Genomic DNA, 21,258 nt, shown 5'->3' on the forward strand with positions numbered 1-21,258 from the left:
AGCCAAAACCCAAATAATTAGATGAAAGGTTAAAGAAAACAAACCTGAAGAGTTGCAGCCAACGTGAGTTTTGAGAAGAGAAGGGAAGAAGAAGAAGAAGAAGAAGAAGAAGAAGAAGAAGAAGAAGAAGAGCTTGAGATTTTTCATCAATCTTCCCACATTTGGGATTCAAATAATTTTAAGGCAAGTGTTCTAACCCCATCCAACAGTAACCTTAATCTCCGTTTCCATTTTTATTCTGCAAAATTTGAAAGATTTCAACTGAGAACCAGACCTCCTTTCGTTTTGATATAAAGCTATGAATCTGTAATTTTTCGATAATCTGACCTCTATGCAATGTTTCGGTCATAACATTTTGTAATAAACTCTGATTTAGACAAAAACTGTTCCATTTGAAAGTAGACAAAAAAATCTTTATTTGGATACTAAGATCGAATAATTTGGAGTTTAAATGCCTACTAAGACTTCTGTTTAAATTAACCCTACAGATTCTGTAAAACAGGGACCAAAATTTCTGGCCTCTTATTGCTTAACTACTTATAACTTTCTGCTGTGAACTCAGATTCATACAAAGTATAATTTATTTGAAGGTAGACTCAAAATTCTTTCTGTATATACCTGATTTGAAATTTTTGGAGTACAATTACTAACCGAAACATCTGCTTTCATCGACCCTATGGATTCAGTAAAACAGAGCTAATATTTTCAGACCTTATGCTACAAAATTATCTGTAACTCCCTGTTGTAAATTCCAATTCTTGTTAAGCTTGATTTTCCTAAAACTAGATTGATAAAGGTTTCTAATGACACCATTTTGTATAAATTGGAGCATAATTGGTTATCCAAATAGTTCATACAATGTTCCTATCAAATTCTGCCAGAATCGAGCTTTGGTCAATTTCGGCTTTCCTTGTTTCTTCTCTTTGGAAATCAATTTCGGCAAAAACTCTTACTTCATTTAAGCTTTACATTATTACCTTAAATTCCTGTATACTTTTGTCCTTTATTTATTTGTACATATGCAACTATCATCTAAAGATCATGGTTGCATCGTAATGATTCGGCACATGCATCCCATCGTTCCGCATTTGCTTTCGATATGTGCCTCTTCTAGTTTCATTTCTTTGGACATTGAACTTATCTAACTTTCTTATTTCAATTGAGCTATATATGGTTTCTTGGAATCCTTGTATGCTCTTGCTTTTGTTTCCTTTCAAATCTGAATACATTGTGAAAGATTATGTTGTATCGTATTGACTCGAAAGGCATATGTACATTTCATTGTTCCGCATGTGCTTCCAATATATGCTAATTTCATTATTCATACTGTCCCTTTGTACTCCGGTGTTTGTGGGATAAATGTGAACCTTTTCCAGAAATGGTAAAGGGAGTTATGCTTAGAGCCCGCGATGCTCTACCGGCCTCCTATGACTTCACTCAGACGTGGGTGGATGGAGCTCCCAGACGTGGGAGACTTATGTTTGTTGGTCATTCAGAAATGGATGGACCATATTATGTTATGATTCCACTTCACCTTCTATGTGTTTGATATGATATCCAAAGCTTTGGCTATGTTTCTATGCATGCTTTGGATAAGAATGAAATGAATGCAACGTTATGTGACATTTGAGCTTCTATTCATGTTTTGTTCTTTGATATATTTCCGAAATGTTATAAGTCTTTGTTATACCTTGAAAGCTACCATATGTCATCGATATGCTCTTTATGCCAATGATATGCTCCAATTACCTTTCCTCGATTGTATGAATAAAACGTGCTTCGAACGATATGATATTGTAATTCTGCATTCAAACAAAACCTGCTACTGTTTCATCTTGTATCTCTGCTTTGTATTTTGATACCTCATTTGTTTGAAAACTGTCCTCTTTGCTATGGATATGTTAGTCATTTGCTGAGCTTTATATGCTCACCCCGTTGCTATATAAATTTTTCAGGATAGCTTATCGCTCACTAAAATGTGTAAATTGGGTTGAGGCAGTGGAAGACTAGAAGATTTTGGGGCAAATATTTTGTACTTGATAGGTTGATGTTGTATAAGTTCTTTTTGGGTGTAATGAAATATCAATGACAAATCTAGATTGATGTATCTTGTAAATATTTGAAAAGTACCTCTTACGTCAGGATTTTAGAAATGTTAAGTCTAAACTGTGTACTGATATAAACATGTAGTACATGTTGATTTTGTGATTGCATTAATTGCCGCGCTTATGGATTTATGATATAGTTATGGTTTAGTTAAGTTGCTTTTGGATTTTAAGAATCTTCTAGTGACATGATGTATGATTATAAACTGCACAGGTTATGTGAATTGTGGATTGTAGAGATGAATGACTTGAATATTTTTCTTAGTGACCTCAAATGTGTGATTGGATCCTGGATTGTTTGTTGAATCATAATATTATCAATCTTGAGTTAGGTTCACACCTCCTAAACGAGAATTAAATTCGGGGGGCGTGACACTTATAGCCTAAAGTATTTTGAAAACATGTTCTTATGATTGAGTTTGTGAGAATCCCATAAAGGATATGGTGATGAATATTTGAGTGGATACTATAATTGATATTCTTGCTTACGTATTTAAAGTTATTTGTTTCTACTATCCTGTTCATAATTTTATATATACATATTATGGTTGAATGTGATGACAAGATTGTCTTGACAAGACAAATTATAGGAGTCATTTTTTACTATATTAGGAAAGACTAACAATATTGTGGTACATAAAAGGAAGTGTGACACTGATGACATATAACCGTTATGACTGATATTGTTAGTCAGACTTAATACAGTATTATTATAATTATTAAACTTATTGGCCTATTTTAAAATTCGTGCGCGTGTATATAGTTTTTCTAAAATTTCATAATCCAATTGAGTCAAATTATTTTTAAATAAATTTTATTTATTTATTTTTAATTTTAATCTTTTGTATCTTACTAATTAATGGGCCAACTGGGAGAATATTAGATTATGTGGCTCTATTTAATTAGATAAGATATATTATAGATATGATTGGATTCTGATTATGGTTATTGACCAATAGAAAAGAAGTTTAGTATGATTCCTTAGGAAATAACCTTGGGAGGAACTCTAACTTATCCTAAATCCTCTGCTTTCACCTATAAATAGACAGTATCTCTAGGGGCTAAATAAGGGGTGATCTTAGTGCATCTTAATGTAGTTGAGATATCAAGATTTTTCTTTCAATCTCCCTCTCCCTTAATCCCCTAATTCATCAATCTAGGTGAGAGGAGAAGGATCTAGTTCACATTGCAGATTAATATATCAGATCCGACGATATTCTTCTGAACAACAAGAAAGGTACGCATCGTAATATATTATTAAATCTAATTTTATTTGATTTCAATCTTAGCATAAAAATTTTTTCGCAGCATGAGCTCTGATTACCCGAAGCACAAGACGGCTACACACTCTTCTTACTCCGACTTTGGCCTGCTTTGTTTCTTTGTTAGGACAGTGCAGAGGGAAGTAACGCTCCCACGCAGGGAGACTGGGATCTTAGAGAGAGAGAGAGAGAGAGAGTATCGACTGACTGTGACAGTGTTTGTGGGTCAAATGCTGGATCATCAGGTGGCCATCTTGCTTGGTTTTGTTCTTCCGCAGTGGTGGGCGCCATGACTGAGTTCTTCTTTTATCTTGCATGGTGGTGCCAGTGCCTACCACCTACCAATACGATACCAATACGATGGTATCTTCTGGTTGGTGTGGCAATGCTTGCTTGCTTGCTCTGGACACTTTTAACCCCCCACACAAAATGATGGCAGCTAAACAGAGAGCTAAGTGGAGAAGCTCAGGTCATTTTAACCTAACCTTATTTGATCTGTGTCAGAAATTGGATGAGTGTGGGTGATGCCTGACCATCTTAATTATTCCTATTTCGATAATTTGTCTATTAGTTTTGCAAATTCCATAAGTTTTTATAACATCTCTAATTAATTATCTAAGTTTAAAAAAAACAAACTAGAAAAAGGAAACTAAATATTGATTATGGTTGAAGATCATAAGTTTTGACAAGGAAGTTTCATCATCCTGCAAAGATAGAAAGTTCATCAACAAATTTTTTTGAGAAAAAATAAAAATTCATTCTTCAAATCAAATATGAAAATATCTATGAAAGTTGTTATACTTGATATGTCTTTGAGTTTCCGATATTATTTTGTTCTTTCATAATTTTTTTTTATTTTTATATTTGAAGCATTAAAAATAGAAGAAAATTGCTGACAATGGCTCATGCACTAATCTATATCCTTTTACAATCTAAACTACTAATCTAAAATATTTATTATATATTTATAAATCAATCTAAATCTTGATCCATATGTGATTCGAAACTAAATAAAAAATGTTACAATATATGTGAGACATAATTCAGATTATAATATATCCTCTAGATCCATAACTAAATGATGCAGTGTATAATGAGCATTGAATGCTCTCAAGTATCAAGACAATAAATTTCAAGCTCAACTCTTTCAAATTTTAAGAAAATAGTTCACATTTTGAGATAATTATGGAGATTCAAAATACCAAATACAATGTACCATAAATTTAATATGTATTATAATTTATGTTTGACTTTTAGTAAACCATTAACTAAGTGGTTGAGGGATTCATTTTCCAATGGATTTATAAAAGGAGAAGGAAGGAAAATTGATGAGGCATTCTTATTTTTATAACCTTATCAATTTTTTGTATTTTGAGCTATCAGCTCGTAGTTATCTTTTTGAAAAAGAAGAGAATCTCTTTCGTTCTCTCATATCTCACTTCTTTTTCTCACCTTCTTCTTCTCTCTTCATCTTATTTCACACTATTTTGTATCACAACTTTGCCATGCTCTTAAAGTCCTTCTTTCTTATGGCAACTAAAAGGGGGTAGAGGACGACGATGAAAGAATTATGCAATCATATAGAGATAAAATGAATGCAAAAATTGAAGTACTAAGGAGACAAGTTGAAGAGCTTACTATGTGCCTTAAACATCAAAAAACCGATGATTCTAAAAGCTCAAGTTATAGTTACGTAAGTGATAGATTTGAAGACATAAATCCCTCTGCATCTAAAGAAACTGTATGAGACTAAACCACGGAGACATTTTTTCATGCAAATGACAACATCAAAATTGACTTACTAAAGTTCCATGGTTGACTTTAACATGAAGAGTTTCTTGATTAGCATAGTACTGTTGAGAAATTTTTTGAGTACAAGGATATCATCCAAAGCCCAAAAAGTATAATTAATTGTTATAAGACTTTGAGGTTATACTTCAATATGGTATGACAAGTTGCTAGAGATGCACCTTCGGAAAGGAAAGATGAAGATATCATCTTGAGAGAAGATCGAAGATAAAACCGTGACATTGTGAGATTTTTTTTCATTTAATTATATTCGAACTCTTTTTTCATAATTTAATAATCTTCAGTAAGGTAGCAAAATCATCATCGACTACACTGAAGAATTCTATAAGTTGATGTGTAACATCTCTCATTTTTTTGAAAATTTATAAGGACTTATTTTTAAATATATGGATTTTTTTAATAATTCTTTAGCACTAAATTTTTTTTATATATTGAAAATATTGTAAGGGACTAAAGTGTGAATCTCATTAATTGAAGGTGATTTGTGAAAGATTCACACTAAGAAAAAAATAAAATAAAATAAAATAAAATGAAGGACTTGTGGCATTAGCAAGGATGAGCCACTTGTATTTATTCTAAAGATGACACCTAAACCTCCATGCATGCTTGCCACCTCGCTATATTAGCATGAGCCAAACCTAAGTAATTTAAGGCACAATTAAGGAAAACTTTCCAGCCAACTTAACTTGAAAAGAGAAGGAATTGAAGGAGAAGAGAAAGAGAAAGAATTGAAGAAGAAGAGGTTTTATCTTGGCTTAAGGCTTTGCATCAATTCCCCCACATTTGAAATTCAAAATTTTTAAAGGCAAGTATTCTAACCCATCCTGAAGATAAATTTTGATCCTTGTTTTCACCTTGATTTTGAGAAAATTGGAAGATTATGGCTGTATGTAAGATATCCATGTCGTTTATACATCAAATGTTGAATCTGAAATTTTTCAGATTTTGACTTTTCAGTACCCGTGTGGCTATAACTTTTTACACAAATTCAGATTAAGAAGAAACCTCTTTCATATAAAAGGAGACTTAAGCTTTCATTTGATATAAAAATTGAAAGATTTGGAGTAAATTTATCTATCCAAACATATGAATAAAAAGACCTCATGTATTCGGTAAAACAGATATTACAACTTCTGACCTTCTATTACTAAATTGCTCATAACTCTCTAGTGAAAATTCTGAATTATGTAAAACTTTATTATTTGAATACGCATATATTTCTATTGACACCTAATTTAAAAATTTTAAAGTAAATTTGCCTTCTGAAACATCTGTTTAAATTGATTCTATCAATTCTACAAAATAGAGATGATCAATTCTGACCTTCTGTTACTAAATTACTCATAACTCTCTAGCAAAAATTCTGAATTATGCAGAACTTGTTTTATGGAAACTAGATTCGCATATATTTCTTTTGACATCTAATTTGGAAATTTTGAAGTATGTTTGCCTTCTGAAACATCTATTTAAATTGATTCTATCAATTCTGTAAAACATAGATGATCAATTATAACCATTCGTTACTAAATTGCTCATAACTCTCTAGTGAAAATTTTGAATTATGTAAACTTATTCTTTAGAAACTAGATTCACATATCTTTCTTGTAAAACCTAATTTAGAAATTTTGAAGTATGTCTGCCTTTTGAAACATCTGTTTAAATTGATTCTATCAATTCTGCAAAACAGAGATGATCAATTCTGACCTTCTATTACTAAATTGATCATAACTCTCTAGTGAAAATTCTGAATTATGCAAAACTTGGTTCTTTGGAAACTAGATTCCTATATCTTTCTTTTGACACTAATTTAAAAATTTTAAAGTATGTTTGCCTTCTGAAATATATGTTTAAATTGATTTTATCAATTCTGTAAAACAAAGATGATCAATTCTGACCTTCTGTTACTCTATTCGTTATAACTTCTTGTTAGGAACTCAAAAAAAAAAAAATACAAATCTGAGTTCATTTGAAAATAGATTGATATAGCTTTCTAATGACACAATTTTAGTGAATTGGAGCATGCTTGGTCACTAAAACAAATCAGAAAATGTACCATTCAAATGTTGCCAGAATTGAAAACTTTGTTGAGTTTTGTCTATTCAAGTTTCATCTTATTAGAAATTTGATTTCTGCTAAATTCTTCTTCAATTGAGCTTTATATTAGTCCTTTGAAATTCTTGTGTTGTTCATCCTGAAATTATTGTATGTCTGAAATTTATTATGTAATGCTTTGTTTGCATTTCCTTGTTTGATAAAGGCACACACATATCTCCGTTGTTCCGCTTGTGCTTCCGATATTTACCAATGTTATTATTCATACTACCCTTTTGTACTATGGTATCTTGTGGGATATTGTGAACCTTTGCTAGAAATGGTAAAGGGAGTTATGCATAGAGCCCGCGATGCTCTGTCGGCCCCCATTGACTTTACTCAAACGTGGGTAGATAGAGCTCCTAGACGTGGGAGACTTATACTTAGTGGTCATCTTGAAATGGATGAATCACATTATATATGTGGTCCTACAACACCCTTTATGTTTTTGATATGATATCCAAAGCTTTGCTTATGAGTTTATATTTATGCTTTGGATACAAATGAAATGCATGCTATATCAAAAATGACATACAAGCTTACGTTTATTATTCGATTCACTTGTTATACTTTGAAGTGTTTCGTATATCATTATTATGCTCCTAAACACTCTTATGCCTTTGATATACACCTAAATGCTTCATGTGCCATTTGATACATGCCTAAATGCTTCTTTTGCTAATGAAATGCACCAATTTTTTTTCTCCTATTGTTATGTCTAATGCCTATTTTCAAATGAGGTAACTCTTTGTGATTTTTATATCAAATGAGATGATTTCAAATGAACACTAGTATTTCTACTTTTGTTATCTTGATACTAAGCCTGCTTGAACTTCTCCTATCGTTATGGATATGTTAGTCGCTTGCTGAGCTCTTTATGCTCACCTTGCTGCTATATAAATTTTTTAGGGTAGCTTGTCATGCACTGAAAAGTTAGAATTTGGTTGAAGTAGTGAAAGACTAGAAGATTTTTGGGCTAATCTTTGTTGGATGATAGGTTTTTGTTGTATAGTATACTTTACTTCTGATGTAATGTTAATGATATGTTGATACTTATGTGTTGTAAAAGTTTAAAGGACCACTCATGTTTATGGAATGATAAGTTTAAATTGTATAAGAATAAGAACTCATGGTAGATAATTATCTTTTTGTGATTGTATATACTTCTACGATTATGGATTTGTGTTGTGGTTGATGTTTAGTTGAGTTGCCTTTGGATTTTATGAATCTCTGAGTGAAGTGGAGTATGATTTATGTAACGTACATGTTTATGAATTGTGAATATTGATTTGAATGATTCTTAGTATCCTTAAATTGTTAGATTGGATCCTGGATTGAATTGATGATGAATTATGATATTATTGATTTTAGACAGGGTCACATCTCCTAAATGCGATATTTTGGGGGGCGTGACATGATGACCCATAATAATACTGAAAAAATGGAAGAACAATTTGTTACAAGCTATGTCAGCGACTTACAAATTATGATATAAGATAAAATAAAGATGACTATGGAGGTTATATGATGCTTATCAATTACCGTTAAAAATTGAAGCAAAACTTGTAAGGAGTGGAGTAAAGATGTATTGTGATATTCTTTTGCATTCCTTCTAAAGCTGATTTTATTGGTTATAATGCTAGTGGATTAAAAGCCAGAGAAATAATAAAAAAATATATCCAAACTAACTCTTACTAATCGTAAAGGATAATCTAGTAGCACCTGTCATCTTCCTATTTGCTTTAAATGCAAGTAGGACACTACATGAACAAGTGCCCAAATTGATAAGTTAATACATGAGTTAACTTTGCCAAAGAAGAAGACGCTAATGAACAATGTGAAGATATTGAAAAACTAATACATGATGAATACCAAGAGAAGGCTTAGGAAGAAATTACACCTAAAGAAGGTGAGTGCTTGGTAATCCATATAGTGCTTGCTACTTAAGAGGTGATTATAAAATAATATTTTCAAGACACATTACAAGTCTCGAGACAAAGTTTGTTCTCTTGTTATTAATAATGGTAATTGTGAGAACATTGTATCTTAAGATATGGTGGACAAGCTCAAGCTCAAGATAGAATCTCATTTTAAACCATATAAAGTTGCATGGTTTAAGAAAGACAATGAAGTATGAGTTACTAATCGATACCTAGTTTCTTTTTCGATGAAAAAAATATACAGATAATGTGTGGTATGATGCAGTATCAATGTATGTTAACCATATACTTTTGGGAAGACCATGATAATATGATCGGTGTGCTATCCATGATGATAGAAAGAATACATATATTTTTAAATTCAATAGAGTTAGAATTATACTTTTGTCATGCAAAGAAGAGTTTGCTCCCAAATCTTTTAACCTAAAGGCAGGAAAATAACTTCCTCACTTTAAATGAGTTTAAAAGAGAAAGTAAAAAAAGTAGAGTTGTATTTATATTTGTTGCTAAAGAATGCATGTAATTGTTGGGAAATCTAGGACAACATCATATGCGTAGTGGAAGAATAAAAAATAAAATCTTAAAAATTTTTATAGAAAAATAAGGTTTCATCGTTATGTGAAGATTGGTGTACAAAATTTGTAAAATCGAAAAACTACGTGTATATGAAAGATGTGTTACCTAGAGAGATCATATATCCCTGAAATCCTACATATATGTGAGAGAGGATGAAGAAAGTCAATTGTCCTCTTCTCTAGTAGTGATCCATATGACAAGGGCTACGAAGATGCTCCTCAAATCACTGCACAATCCTCATTTCCTTGCGCACCATACGATCAAGAAGGGGTCGACACTTCTTGTTGTTCATACACCCCAAACTAGGGTTGTTAGCTGAGGATGAGAGAGAGAGAAAAGTATAGGAGGTGGCAGCTTAAAAGGGTTTAGCCTATGGCTCTTGGTTCCCTTCTATTTATAGAGGCCCCCTATCAACTTAACCATAATGGATCCTGTCCTATTGGGTACTGGATCTCTATCCAACTACCCAAGTTTTTTGGATTAGTGGATCTCTACCTAATAATCTCTTATTGGCTCTTATTCATAAGATCTAATAGTTTATGGGCTTATTGGATATCCAATAAGATAGGGGCTTCAACGGATATCTTATATTCGAACCTCTACTCGTCGCAATACCTACCATATGTGTGTGATCCTCTAGGTCCAATATCGAGCTAGTTGTGAGTCATATTTGTCAGAACTCCTTCTGACTCAATAAATTATTATCTCTATGATAATGCACTTGACTCCTTATTAGGCCACTACGCAGTAATCTCTAGATGATACAGGGGAATAAAATCTATTGGACCTATCTATTCTCAATTATAATATATCTATAGTCTCTCATCCATTTAATATTACAGAGACCGTATACTAAGTATAATACTATCAGGTCTATACAGAATCTACTCGAGTCTCGCTCTAATAAGATTCTCTCGGAGAACTCTTTTTCTCTCAATCCGAATGACCTTGGCCAGAGATTTGCTTAAGTAAGAATACATAGGATATTCCTCTATAACTCTCGTAAGGTTGGCTGCCACTCCCGATGACCGACTATGTTAGAACTGAAACTTCTAAGTTTATAAGTCTAGTATCAAAGAGTTGAGTACTTATACAGGATATCCTAAGTATCTCAAGTCTAAAGATTAGATATACTATTGGGACAATGGAATCACTGTCTAACAATGAAGTATCATCAACCATCCAACGTTTCATGAGCGGATTGATTAGTGAACTCATTCTACAATGAGCACCTGCACTATACCCCTAATATCCCCACACGAGTAACTATAAGACTAACCGCCTCCATCATATGGATGTGTATATAGTATACCAGTCTATCCGATTATCTCAAAGTCTCTCTCGAGTAACCTATGACCAAGATTATTTATGGTCTATATTTAAAAGTGAATCGGTCTCATTATCGTGATCTCATCATGATCCAATTTTTATTGCACAGATCTATGGATATCACAATATATGTAACGAGTAATATAAAGTGAGAAAAAATATTAAATAAATAATAAGCAAAAAGAATATTTTGGAGGAATTCAAAGACATCTGCTATGAAGAACTTCTTAGTGCTCTGCCTTCTTTTCTAGACATTCAACATCGAATCGATCTAATTCTAGGAGCAATCTTTCCAAACAAATCTCACTATTAGATGAATCCAAAAGAATATGAAGAGTTGAGTAAACAACTTATGGATATACTTCACAAGGATTATATTTGAGAAAATTTAAACCTGTGTGTCATTCCAACCGACGCCAAAGAAGGATGAAACTTGATAGATGTGCATTTATGATCAAGCTATCAATCCAATTACTATCAAGTACATATTTTCTATTCCACGTGTGAATGCTATGTTTGATATGCTCGGTGGTGCTCAAATTTTTTCTAAGATTGATCTTCAAAGTGGTTATTATCAAATCCATATTAAACTAAAAGATGAATGCATCAAGACTCAAGAATGTTTATGTAAATAACTAATTATACTTTTTGGATTTTCAAATGCTTCGAGCACCATCATGCAGGTAATAAATCAAATTCTAAGTTCTTATATTAGGAAGTTTATTGTTGTTTACTTTGATGATATTCTTATTTATAGTCACAATAAACTTGATCAAGAACTATCCTATCGACATTGAAGACAGAAAAACTGTGTAATTCTTAAAAAATATTCCTTCATGACCTCTAGCTTTGCTTTTCTAGGCTTTATTTTAACCCATACAGGTATTCAAGTGGATTCTAAGAAAATTTAAAGCTATCCAGACTTGGCCAACACCAACATTCCTATAAGATATTCAGAGTTTCCATAGTTTGACATCCTTTTATCATCGATTTATTTAGAATTTTAATACTAGTGTGCTCCATTGCATAAAGAAAGAAGTATTTTAATGGTGAACAACAGTTTTGAATTACTAAAGGTAAAATTATCTACTAGTCCTCTTGTATTATCATATTTTTCTAAAATATTTGAAGTTAATTGTGATGCCTCTTATATGGGTATTGGTGGAGTATCTAGCCAAGAAGGATATCCACTTATATTTCTTGGTGAAAAGCTTAACAATACAAGAAAGAATTATTCAAGATATTGAATTTTATACTATTATTCAAGCACTATGACATTGGAGACTTTATTTGATCTAAAGAGAATTTATCTTAAATTATGATCATGAACTTTTTAAACATATAAATTCTCAAACAAATCTCAATAGGTGATATTAAAGATAGGTGACATTTTTATAGGAGTATACTTTTGTTTTGAGGCATAAGGATAAAATATGTAATAAGGTTGCATATGCACTCAATCGGCGATTAGCACTCGTTAATACTATGCGAATCCAACTAAATGATTTGATGAAATAAAAAATACTTACTTTAATGATGAAAATTTTGAAGAAACATAAAAGTTATGCATGAAGAGTCATCTTGAAGTTTATATTATTGAAGATTATTTTTTCTTTTGTGAAACTCTATTTTATATTTCTAAATATTCTCTAAGAGAGTAATTATCTAAGAACTTGACTCTGGTGGATTAGGAGGTCATTTTTGAAGAGACAAAATAGTACTTCTTATCAAAGAAAAATATTTTTGGCCAACAAGCTACTGAGATGTTATACATCATGTGGAAATATGCATAATATGCTAAATTTCAAAGGGGCAAACTCAAAATCTTGGTGCATATACTCTTTTCCCAATCCTAATGCTCCTTGAGATCATATTAGTATGAATTTCATGATTGATCTATTGAAAACTCAAAGAGGTGTAGATTTTATTTTTGTTGTTGTTGATCGATTTTCTAAAATAGTACATTTTATTCCTTGCAAAAAGACCATGGATGCTTATTATATTACTAACTTTTATTTCAGTGAAGTGATCAAACTTCATAGAATTCCTAAATCTATCGCATTAGATATAGTTATTAAATTTCTTAGTCAAAAGTTTATAGAAGAAATTTGATACAAACCTATTATATAGTAGTGCTCATCATCCTTAGACAAATGGACAAATTGAGATTGTTAATAGAACCTTGGATAATCTACTACGATGCTCTGCTACAAAAAGACTAAAATAATAGGATATCATTTGCTTATAACTTTGTGGTTAAGCAAGAGTTCATTTCAGATTATTTATGATTGTATTTCACCTCATTATCTAGATATTGTTATTACCATGATAAAAATTCATGAAGTAAAGAAGAAGAAGCTTAAAGCTAGCAACCAAGTTTACAAAAAAAAAGAGCCAAAAAGCAGCATCATGTGATGATCTTTAAACTAAGAAAATTCATAAGATCTTGTTTGGGTATTTATGAAAAAAAGAGTTTTCCAGTATAAACTAAGAAAATTAACAATGCTTATAAGGTTGGACTTCCTCCTAATATTTGTACTCACTCCACATTTAATATTCAAAATTTATCAGTTTATCATGACAATAATGATGATAACTTGCGGACAAATTTTCTATGAGAATAACAAAATGCATAAGGAGTATTGAATGTTCCTAAGTTTCAAGATAACAAATTTCAAAATAATAAATGCATACTATGCATCGTATCACTGAGTCGACTCTAATATTAATACTTTAATATCTAATAAAATAATTTATTTATTAGTTATATTAAATTTAAATTATCGATCTAAAATATTGAAGTTAAAGGCTTATAAATCAGTCTAAATTTTAGCTGTGTTTCCATGTGAAGGTAAATCGATGGTACAATGTCGAGGCTTAAAAAGCCCCGTCTTCACTGCAATGTGTATTTAGTTCCTCACGGAAGAAGCCACATTGCAGTGTTTCAATAGCCAGTCAGTCCACCACCATTGTAGGTGGCAAGCTCTTCTTGCTCAGGATGTAGCAGCAGCTTTTCCCCTTCTCAACTAGCCTGAAGCCAGTCAGCACTTCTCCAAGCTTCTTCATGTGTCTAAATTACTCACACCACCGGCAGAATGGACCAACTCAAAGACCAGTAGTCAAAATTGACGTGGTCAAAATTATCTGCTGCATCATTCTCTTTTCAACATCCATCTTTAAAGAGACTTATCCTTTTATTGAATAGTTCATCATCACCATAACTTTTGTTGTCATGTGAAGTTTTGCACGACGTTTGATAATGCTAAATTTGTGAGGTTAAAGGCCTGAGTGAAAAATGAGAAATTAAATACTCGACACAAGTAAAGACAAAGGAAAGTGAGTTAAGACAGTAAGATGGTTTTAGGTATTTATTTAAAGAAATAATGATATTTTGTGTTTGCAAGGCAAAATTGGGAGGAAAATATTAAGAAGTTAAGAATTGGGATAATTTGCATCATCTTAGTCTTACTTCCATTCATGCATAATGTTCAATATCATAAAGATCAGTGGCGGTCAGCATACATTTCATTTGTCTCGTCTCAAGACACACAATTCAATTGTTTTAGGATCTTTAGGAAATCCAGGGATTGCCATCAAATAGAACAGTATGCATGAATGGAAATTCTACCATAATAAGAACAATACATCTCACTCAATAACAAAGAGAAAAAAAAAAAGAGAGAGAAAAAATATGCTACACTTCACAGTTCATTTTGAAGGGCTCTTCTTAGATTAAAATCATATCCATTATGAAACCCCTCCTCTGGGGATAATCTACTTTATTACTATACAAAAAAAAATCAGGCAAAAACAATTTGAATTACAAATTTAATTAAATATAAAATAATCGTAAGATTTTTTATATACTCAATAATTCAAATCTAAAATCATACAATAAATAATCAAAATCTTTACCACCTAAACTTCCCAACACCTTCGACTCAAGAAATACTTATCGGAATATATTGCTAACTATGAGAATTTAGTAAAATATTATTTCTATATATTTATTTTTATCTATATTATTTTTCTATTGCATTTAATTTTAAGTTGTGTGTGTGTGTGTGTGTATATATATATATATATATATATATATATATATATATATATATATATATATATAATTGCAATGACAGAAACTGGAGACGAAAAATTGCAATCAGATTGAGATCAGAGGAAATAGATTCGAATCCAAATCGTTTCTTAGTCTCGAGATCAGATGGAGGAGACAGCAATGGGAGGGGCAAAGATTTGGTGTATATGTTTAAAGCCACCGTTGCTGTGCCAACTGTCTTCCCCGGGATTCCCGTTATCTAAGACTGAGACCGTTACTGGTTTCTCCCTCCTCCAACCAAAAGCTGCTCACCCCATCGGACAGTGAAGATAATAAAGGCGACATGGAAGCGGATCGATCACGTTACAGCTCCCGGGGGTCGACGAATATGGACGCGCCCGGCACCGACTTGGTCCAGTCGCCGACCCCGCCGTCGCTGTACTCCTCACCCAGCCGCTTCACGCACCACACGTCCTCCGCGCACGACAACCACCGCCAGCGCGGTATGCCCCGCAGTACCGGGTCTCCCGCCGCCACCTCTGCGGCCAACACAGTCGCCGACCCCCGCGCCACGTTGTGCGCCTCCCTCCACGCCGCCGCTGCCATCTCCGCCGCGCCGGGCCCCTCCCCTCCCACCCCGTACAGGAACCACGCCACGAACGGTCGGAATAGATCCGGCACCGCCGGGATCCGTAGCCACGGCATCGCCCGGTCCGCCGCCCGCGTCGCTGCCGCCGCCCCCCGCCGCAGCCGCGACGCCCCCCGCACCTCCATCCGGAGCACCCCGCCGCAGTCCCACGCGCTTGTCACCGCCCACGATCCCGGTGGAGCCGCCAGGAACGCCTCCGCCCCTGGCCACTGCCGCGCGGTGTTGCAACCCGCCGGGACCGCGAGGAAGGTCGCGACGGTGAGTGGGTTGCGGAGCACCGCGTCGATGTCGCGGGGGAAGAACTCGGTGGTGGCGAAGCAGCGGCGATAGATGGCCTCTGCGTCAGCGTGGCCGAGCCGGAGGACGGTGACGGAGCGGGGAACCGGGAGACGGTGCGCGAACACCGGGTGCACCAGGATGGTCGGCGCTCGGAACTTAGTGTAGTCGCATCGCTCTGTGAAGAGACGCATCGATGCCTCGTTGTCCTTTCCCGTGGCCATGTAAGCGTACTCCGCCCCCTTCTCCCTGAACCATCCCTCCATTTGCCTCACCAGCCTCAACCCTATTCCCTTCCTCCTGTCATTGTTATCATCAATACAAGAGAGAGAGAGAGAGAGAGAGAGAGAGAGAGAGAGAGTAGTAACTGGTAGAGATGATATAAGGAGTTTACCGATGAGAAGGAGACACTCGAAGACCAAGGAGATAGCCAACCTTGGTGTAAGTGGGAGTCGCCACCTGACAAGTGTTCTTGGTGCTCCCTCCTTGTCGTGGGAGCTTCTTGCCGCATGTGACCACCTTCACGCAGCCGCGCACCAGCCCGACGATCTCTTTCACTCCACCACACGTCTCCGCCACCTGAGCCGACCACTCATCACCCGAAGCTCGACGACGGAAACAAGAAACAAGGAACGTGAAACAAGACGAAGAAGAAGAAAGAGTACGAGCATGAGATAGGTGGGAGAGTGGCGGATGCGGGAAGCGGGGTCGCCGAGGAGGTCAGTGTGGAGCGACATCTTGCCGCTCGAACCGAGCTCGCACGTCCGTTCGACCTCCTCCGCCGCTGCCCGATCGTTCGCCGCATTGTACTCTCTAACCACGACGACGGACGCTTCCCTCTCCATTCCCTTCTACCAGAGTATTATATTACCTTGGCAGAATACGTTGCGCTGTTCGGCACTGCTACTGTAATGATGTAAAAGAGAAAAAGGAAGAGTACTTCTAAAGGGGAGAATGTGACAAAAATCACAGCCTTTTCATTCGTAACCTGTTTGGATTATTACTGATCTCCTACCCTATCATCACTCCACTTGAAATCTCCTGAATCATGTGTGAGGCAAGCAGTAAAGCATGAGGGAGAGGAAAGGAGCAGTAGTGAAAGAGAAATGAAACAGATCTCCCTTCCTTTCTTGTGATCCTCCTATGTGTGAAGTTGGTAGGAGGTGAGTTTATGAGTGAGCTTCAATTGTGTGAAGGGAAGGGGGTGTGTGTGTGTGTGTGTTTGTGTCTATATATATATATATATATATATATATATATATATATATATATATATATATATATATATATATATATATGTTTTCTTCTTTGTCTTGTTCTCTCTCTAGAATCTATCATGTCCTCCCTAATTACAAATCAAATCTCATTGTTGGGAAAAGCCAAATAGTGACCTTAAATCGGAAGAGATTGGTGTTGGGATTAGGTTGAGTAGGATCACGACAACTGCATGGGTCTGAGTTGAGGATGGGGATTGGGTAGAGAACCTAATATGTACGAATTAGATGAGTCTTAATAGCATGCAATTCCGACGAGTTCAGTCGTGTCTTGCAGCTTGATGGATGTGTTCTGAGGATCAAATTGGAAACATGGAGGGAGAACCATGAAAGCATGTTTTCGAGTTTGAACTATTGCAAGGAAACTCTTCATCTTTTAAGAAAATTATAGATTATATTTGACACTAAGCCACAAAAAAGGTGACCTAATCTTATTGAACCTCCTAAATTAATTCAACTTCTCATCTTAATATTCAAACACTAAACCAATCTTCTCTAATCCATAAACTAAACAAAGTTGTGTTTATTATTTCCCCAAGGACCAAAAAGGAGAGGCTGAGCAGAAGCCAGGCTTCATCCCTTACCAACCAAGACACACAGTGATTAATGGAGATAGAGAATGATGCTGCTACAATTCTGGCCAGGCTTGTTACAACAAAGACCATATAATAATCATGGTGTTTAATCAGGGTGGACCGAGGAAGGAAGTTAGCTTGGTTGGGAGGAGTTGACCCTAACATTTAAGAGGGAAGGTTGAGTCCTCCATCCTCCTTAATTCCCCACCTATTAATTGTACTTGTTCTTGGGCAAAATAAGTTCCAGCTAACCATGGCCGACTAAAGTTCTTCCTGTGGAAGTTCTGAGCATTGAGATTTCATTAACAATGAGTTTCTCAAGCCTTTCTTGCTTCCTTACATGTTCATGTGCATTCATCTTGTCTGGTTCTCCTCCATGCAGGAAAGAACTGCCTGTCAAGTTCACAGGATAACAAAACACTTGTTCACCGGATGACACAAGAAGAACAAACATTTTATGAGCAGTGAGGTATATGGTGGGAACATTGTTAACCACATCTTCCATGATGGAGACACCATATGGAATCCATGATTGGTGGTTGAAGAAATAACTATAGGAAAGACTGATAAACATGATGAGGTTTGGCTAATAATTGGAGCAGCTGACAGCTCCATCATGCATGGACTATGCTTTGGCTCATTAAGTTGGATATAGATCACACCTAATTTGTCCAAATAGAACCTTGACGGGCACATGGATTGATAAGGTGGATTGAGAATAATTAGCGTTAGCAATTCTAGGAGTTTAGTTCATCTGTTAAGAACCAATGCAATCGTTGTGAAGTCACACAGTCACCAATCTACATTACATCTGAGATTAATGGTCACCAGGTGTCTCGATATTAGACTTGTATCAACTGAAGAAGCATCTCAAGGAATTGATATATAGGAAAATAGTCAATAGGAATTCCTTAAAATAAAAAAATAAGTTAGAGAAATTGTATATGCATGAAAAAAATTTCACCAAAAGACATGTGAGGATGAACATTTATGGTATGAAGCCTTCCTCTTGTTTCTTTGTTTTCTTTTGATTTTCCATGACATTCATCTTACACAACCTTCATTTTTCATTTTTCAAAATGTCATCGATTTTTTTTTTATCTTGAAGGCAAAATATAGAAAAATACCACAGAATTCTCCCATGATGATACATAATCGATTGTGAACTCCTGCTTATCAATCTCATCGAATGATGGATGAACAAAAGAAGGAAAACAAAATAAAAATAAATAAATATACATCGAAAATGATACACATGACTAGTCATAAGTATATTAGCCAACATGCATGATTGTGCAAATTGTATGATACATAATTGCAAGTATCTCTTCCTACATTAATCCATCTACTAAAAACCAGCTTAATCAATTGGCAAGATACTATTCTTTCACTTTTCTAAACCTTGTGATGTCTCTACCATGCTAAATGTAGGCCATTGTATTCCCATCCCTCCTTAACAAGTTGTGGGCAGATGCAATCAGTCTTCGTCTCATGGCTTTTAATTTAAGCCTGTCAACATCTGAAAAGTCCTCCCTAATAATTGTGCAAACTTAAGACCAACTATAGACTTCTCTCATTTAACTTGATCTGATTAAACTCGCTTTCCACTATTTTTGAGATCACCCACCCACTTCTCTCTTTCACTAGATATATGTGGTAGCAATAACAAGATCCACATGAAGTGCCTGTGACGATGAACAAATAATAATTGTTATGGATTAGCAAAGAAATACGATTGGGTGAGTATTTTGTGAAGTGGTCGTGGTGGAGAGCTTGGAGGTGAGAGGGGACAAGAAATGCCATAATTGGAGGTCACTTGCTTCTTGCCTTGGCCAACTCTGCCTGCCATCTCCATTCACATTTCTTTAGTTCTAACTTGGAGGTGAGAGGGTTTTATATTTTTTCATTGTATGATTTGTGGTATCAAATCAATAACAAGATTAAATTGGAAAATGTATTAGTGTTTGGTGGCAATGCATATTAGTTGTGTGTCATTTGAAGTGTCACTCAAGCTAATAATATGTGGATGCTCCAACAATCTCTAACATATTTGTACTATGCGCGTGACCTTTGCATTAAGAATTCGGCTACCCCTTAAGATGGAGATATATAGAATGAGAAACATGCTAATGTTAAGTTCCATTTCACGGGTATCATCTTTTTATCGATTTCTCGGAGGATGCTTGTCTTTTGGAGGTACTGTTTAATGCCCGGGGACAGTCCAAGAAGATGGGGCCAACTTGTGTCAATAGAATGAGATCACAACTGTGCATCTGAGAAGGTAATTTTTGATGAATAGGGAGGGAGGGTTGTGCCATAATGATCCGATGAACATGATGAATAGAATCAAGCTTAGAGTTTCCACTCTATTCAAATCATGCAACAAAAAGCATAAATTTAGTTAAACCAAAATATTATTTATGCATTCAATTTATATGTTATGCTTTTTTCAATGAAAAAGAATGAGAGCAACATTAGCTAAAATAAATTAGATTGGAAAAAAAAATCCAAATTCCTCAAAAGATTTGTGTTCCATAAAGATAAATGCGAGAAGATGGGTCGGCAATTAGTCTAAATTTAGAGATCTGCTTTTGAGAAATTATATAAATCAAATTCTAAGATCGAACTTTTTTTCGATCAAAACTCATAATCTAGTCTGTGATTTTTATTTCAAGTGCGGTTTGTGATGGGGGGGTGGGGGAGGAGTCGCTGCAGAAGAGCACAAACTTGTTTTGTTCTCTCTTTGGTAATGGTAGCGACATGATGCACACACACACCGCCCCCACATGATCGATCTCTCGCATCGCTGTAATTGTACTCCGCCCCGTCATTTTACGGACGCCAAGAGCGACGACAAAACGGTGGAGTACAAAGGCATGCAAAAGTTGATTAGTCGGTGATGGATACGTAGAAAGATGCTCGCTCTCTCTCTCTCTCATCTCGTCTCGCAAGAAGTGGAATGATGATGCAGTAGAACTCAAAATTACTTTCACCATGTTTCATGTTTCGTGCACAGATGTCAGATCCAGGAATGCACCATGTTTGTCTTTCTCGCCATCCTTGGACCTTTGCAGCCACGGAGGATCCATCATCATCCTTTGAGAGGAGATAAATGAGAGAAATTAAAGATGGCACAAGAGGTACAAGGTGTCGTACCAAGACGACAATGGCTGTAGGTTAGCGTCACGGCCACAATAATTGCGCCCATTTCATGCGACACAAGGCAGACCACCCACTCAACTCAACTCGACTCGACTCGGAGCGGGCATGGAGGACGACAAGTACGAGGCCGCAGCAGCGATCCACATGTACACTGTG

The 21,258-nt window shown here is 35.3% G+C and overlaps 1 protein-coding gene across 1 annotated transcript; it reads right to left on the bottom strand.

Annotated features, from left to right (window-relative positions):
* Positions 1–15,276: 15,276 nt before the first annotated feature.
* On the bottom strand, positions 15,277–17,276 carry LOC103973609 (probable N-acetyltransferase HLS1). The gene is made up of 3 exons (XM_009388237.3): positions 16,757–17,276; positions 16,486–16,670; positions 15,277–16,391 (listed from the first exon to the last, which is right to left on the bottom strand). The coding sequence occupies exons 1-3, from the start codon at positions 16,934–16,936 to the stop codon at positions 15,530–15,532; spliced, it is 1,227 nt and encodes a 408-aa protein (XP_009386512.2). The 5' UTR covers positions 16,937–17,276; the 3' UTR covers positions 15,277–15,529.
* Between the last annotated feature and the right edge of the window lie 3,982 nt (positions 17,277–21,258).

The sequence above is a fragment of the Musa acuminata genome, chromosome BXJ2-1, assembly GCF_036884655.1.
Source record: "Musa acuminata AAA Group cultivar baxijiao chromosome BXJ2-1, Cavendish_Baxijiao_AAA, whole genome shotgun sequence".
NCBI lineage: Eukaryota > Viridiplantae > Streptophyta > Magnoliopsida > Zingiberales > Musaceae > Musa > Musa acuminata.

Bases quoted from the DNA above. Each gene is read 5' to 3' on its own strand.
- LOC103973609 (XM_009388237.3), bottom strand. From the start codon at position 16,936: ATGGAGAGGGAAGCGTCCGTCGTCGTGGTTAGAGAGTACAATGCGGCG. The intron at 16,671-16,756 runs GTACTCTTTCTT...TGGTCGGCTCAG, and splicing joins CTCCCACCTATCTCATGCTC to GTGGCGGAGACGTGTGGTGG. The intron at 16,392-16,485 runs GTAAACTCCTTA...TAACAATGACAG, and splicing joins CGAGTGTCTCCTTCTCATCG to GAGGAAGGGAATAGGGTTGA.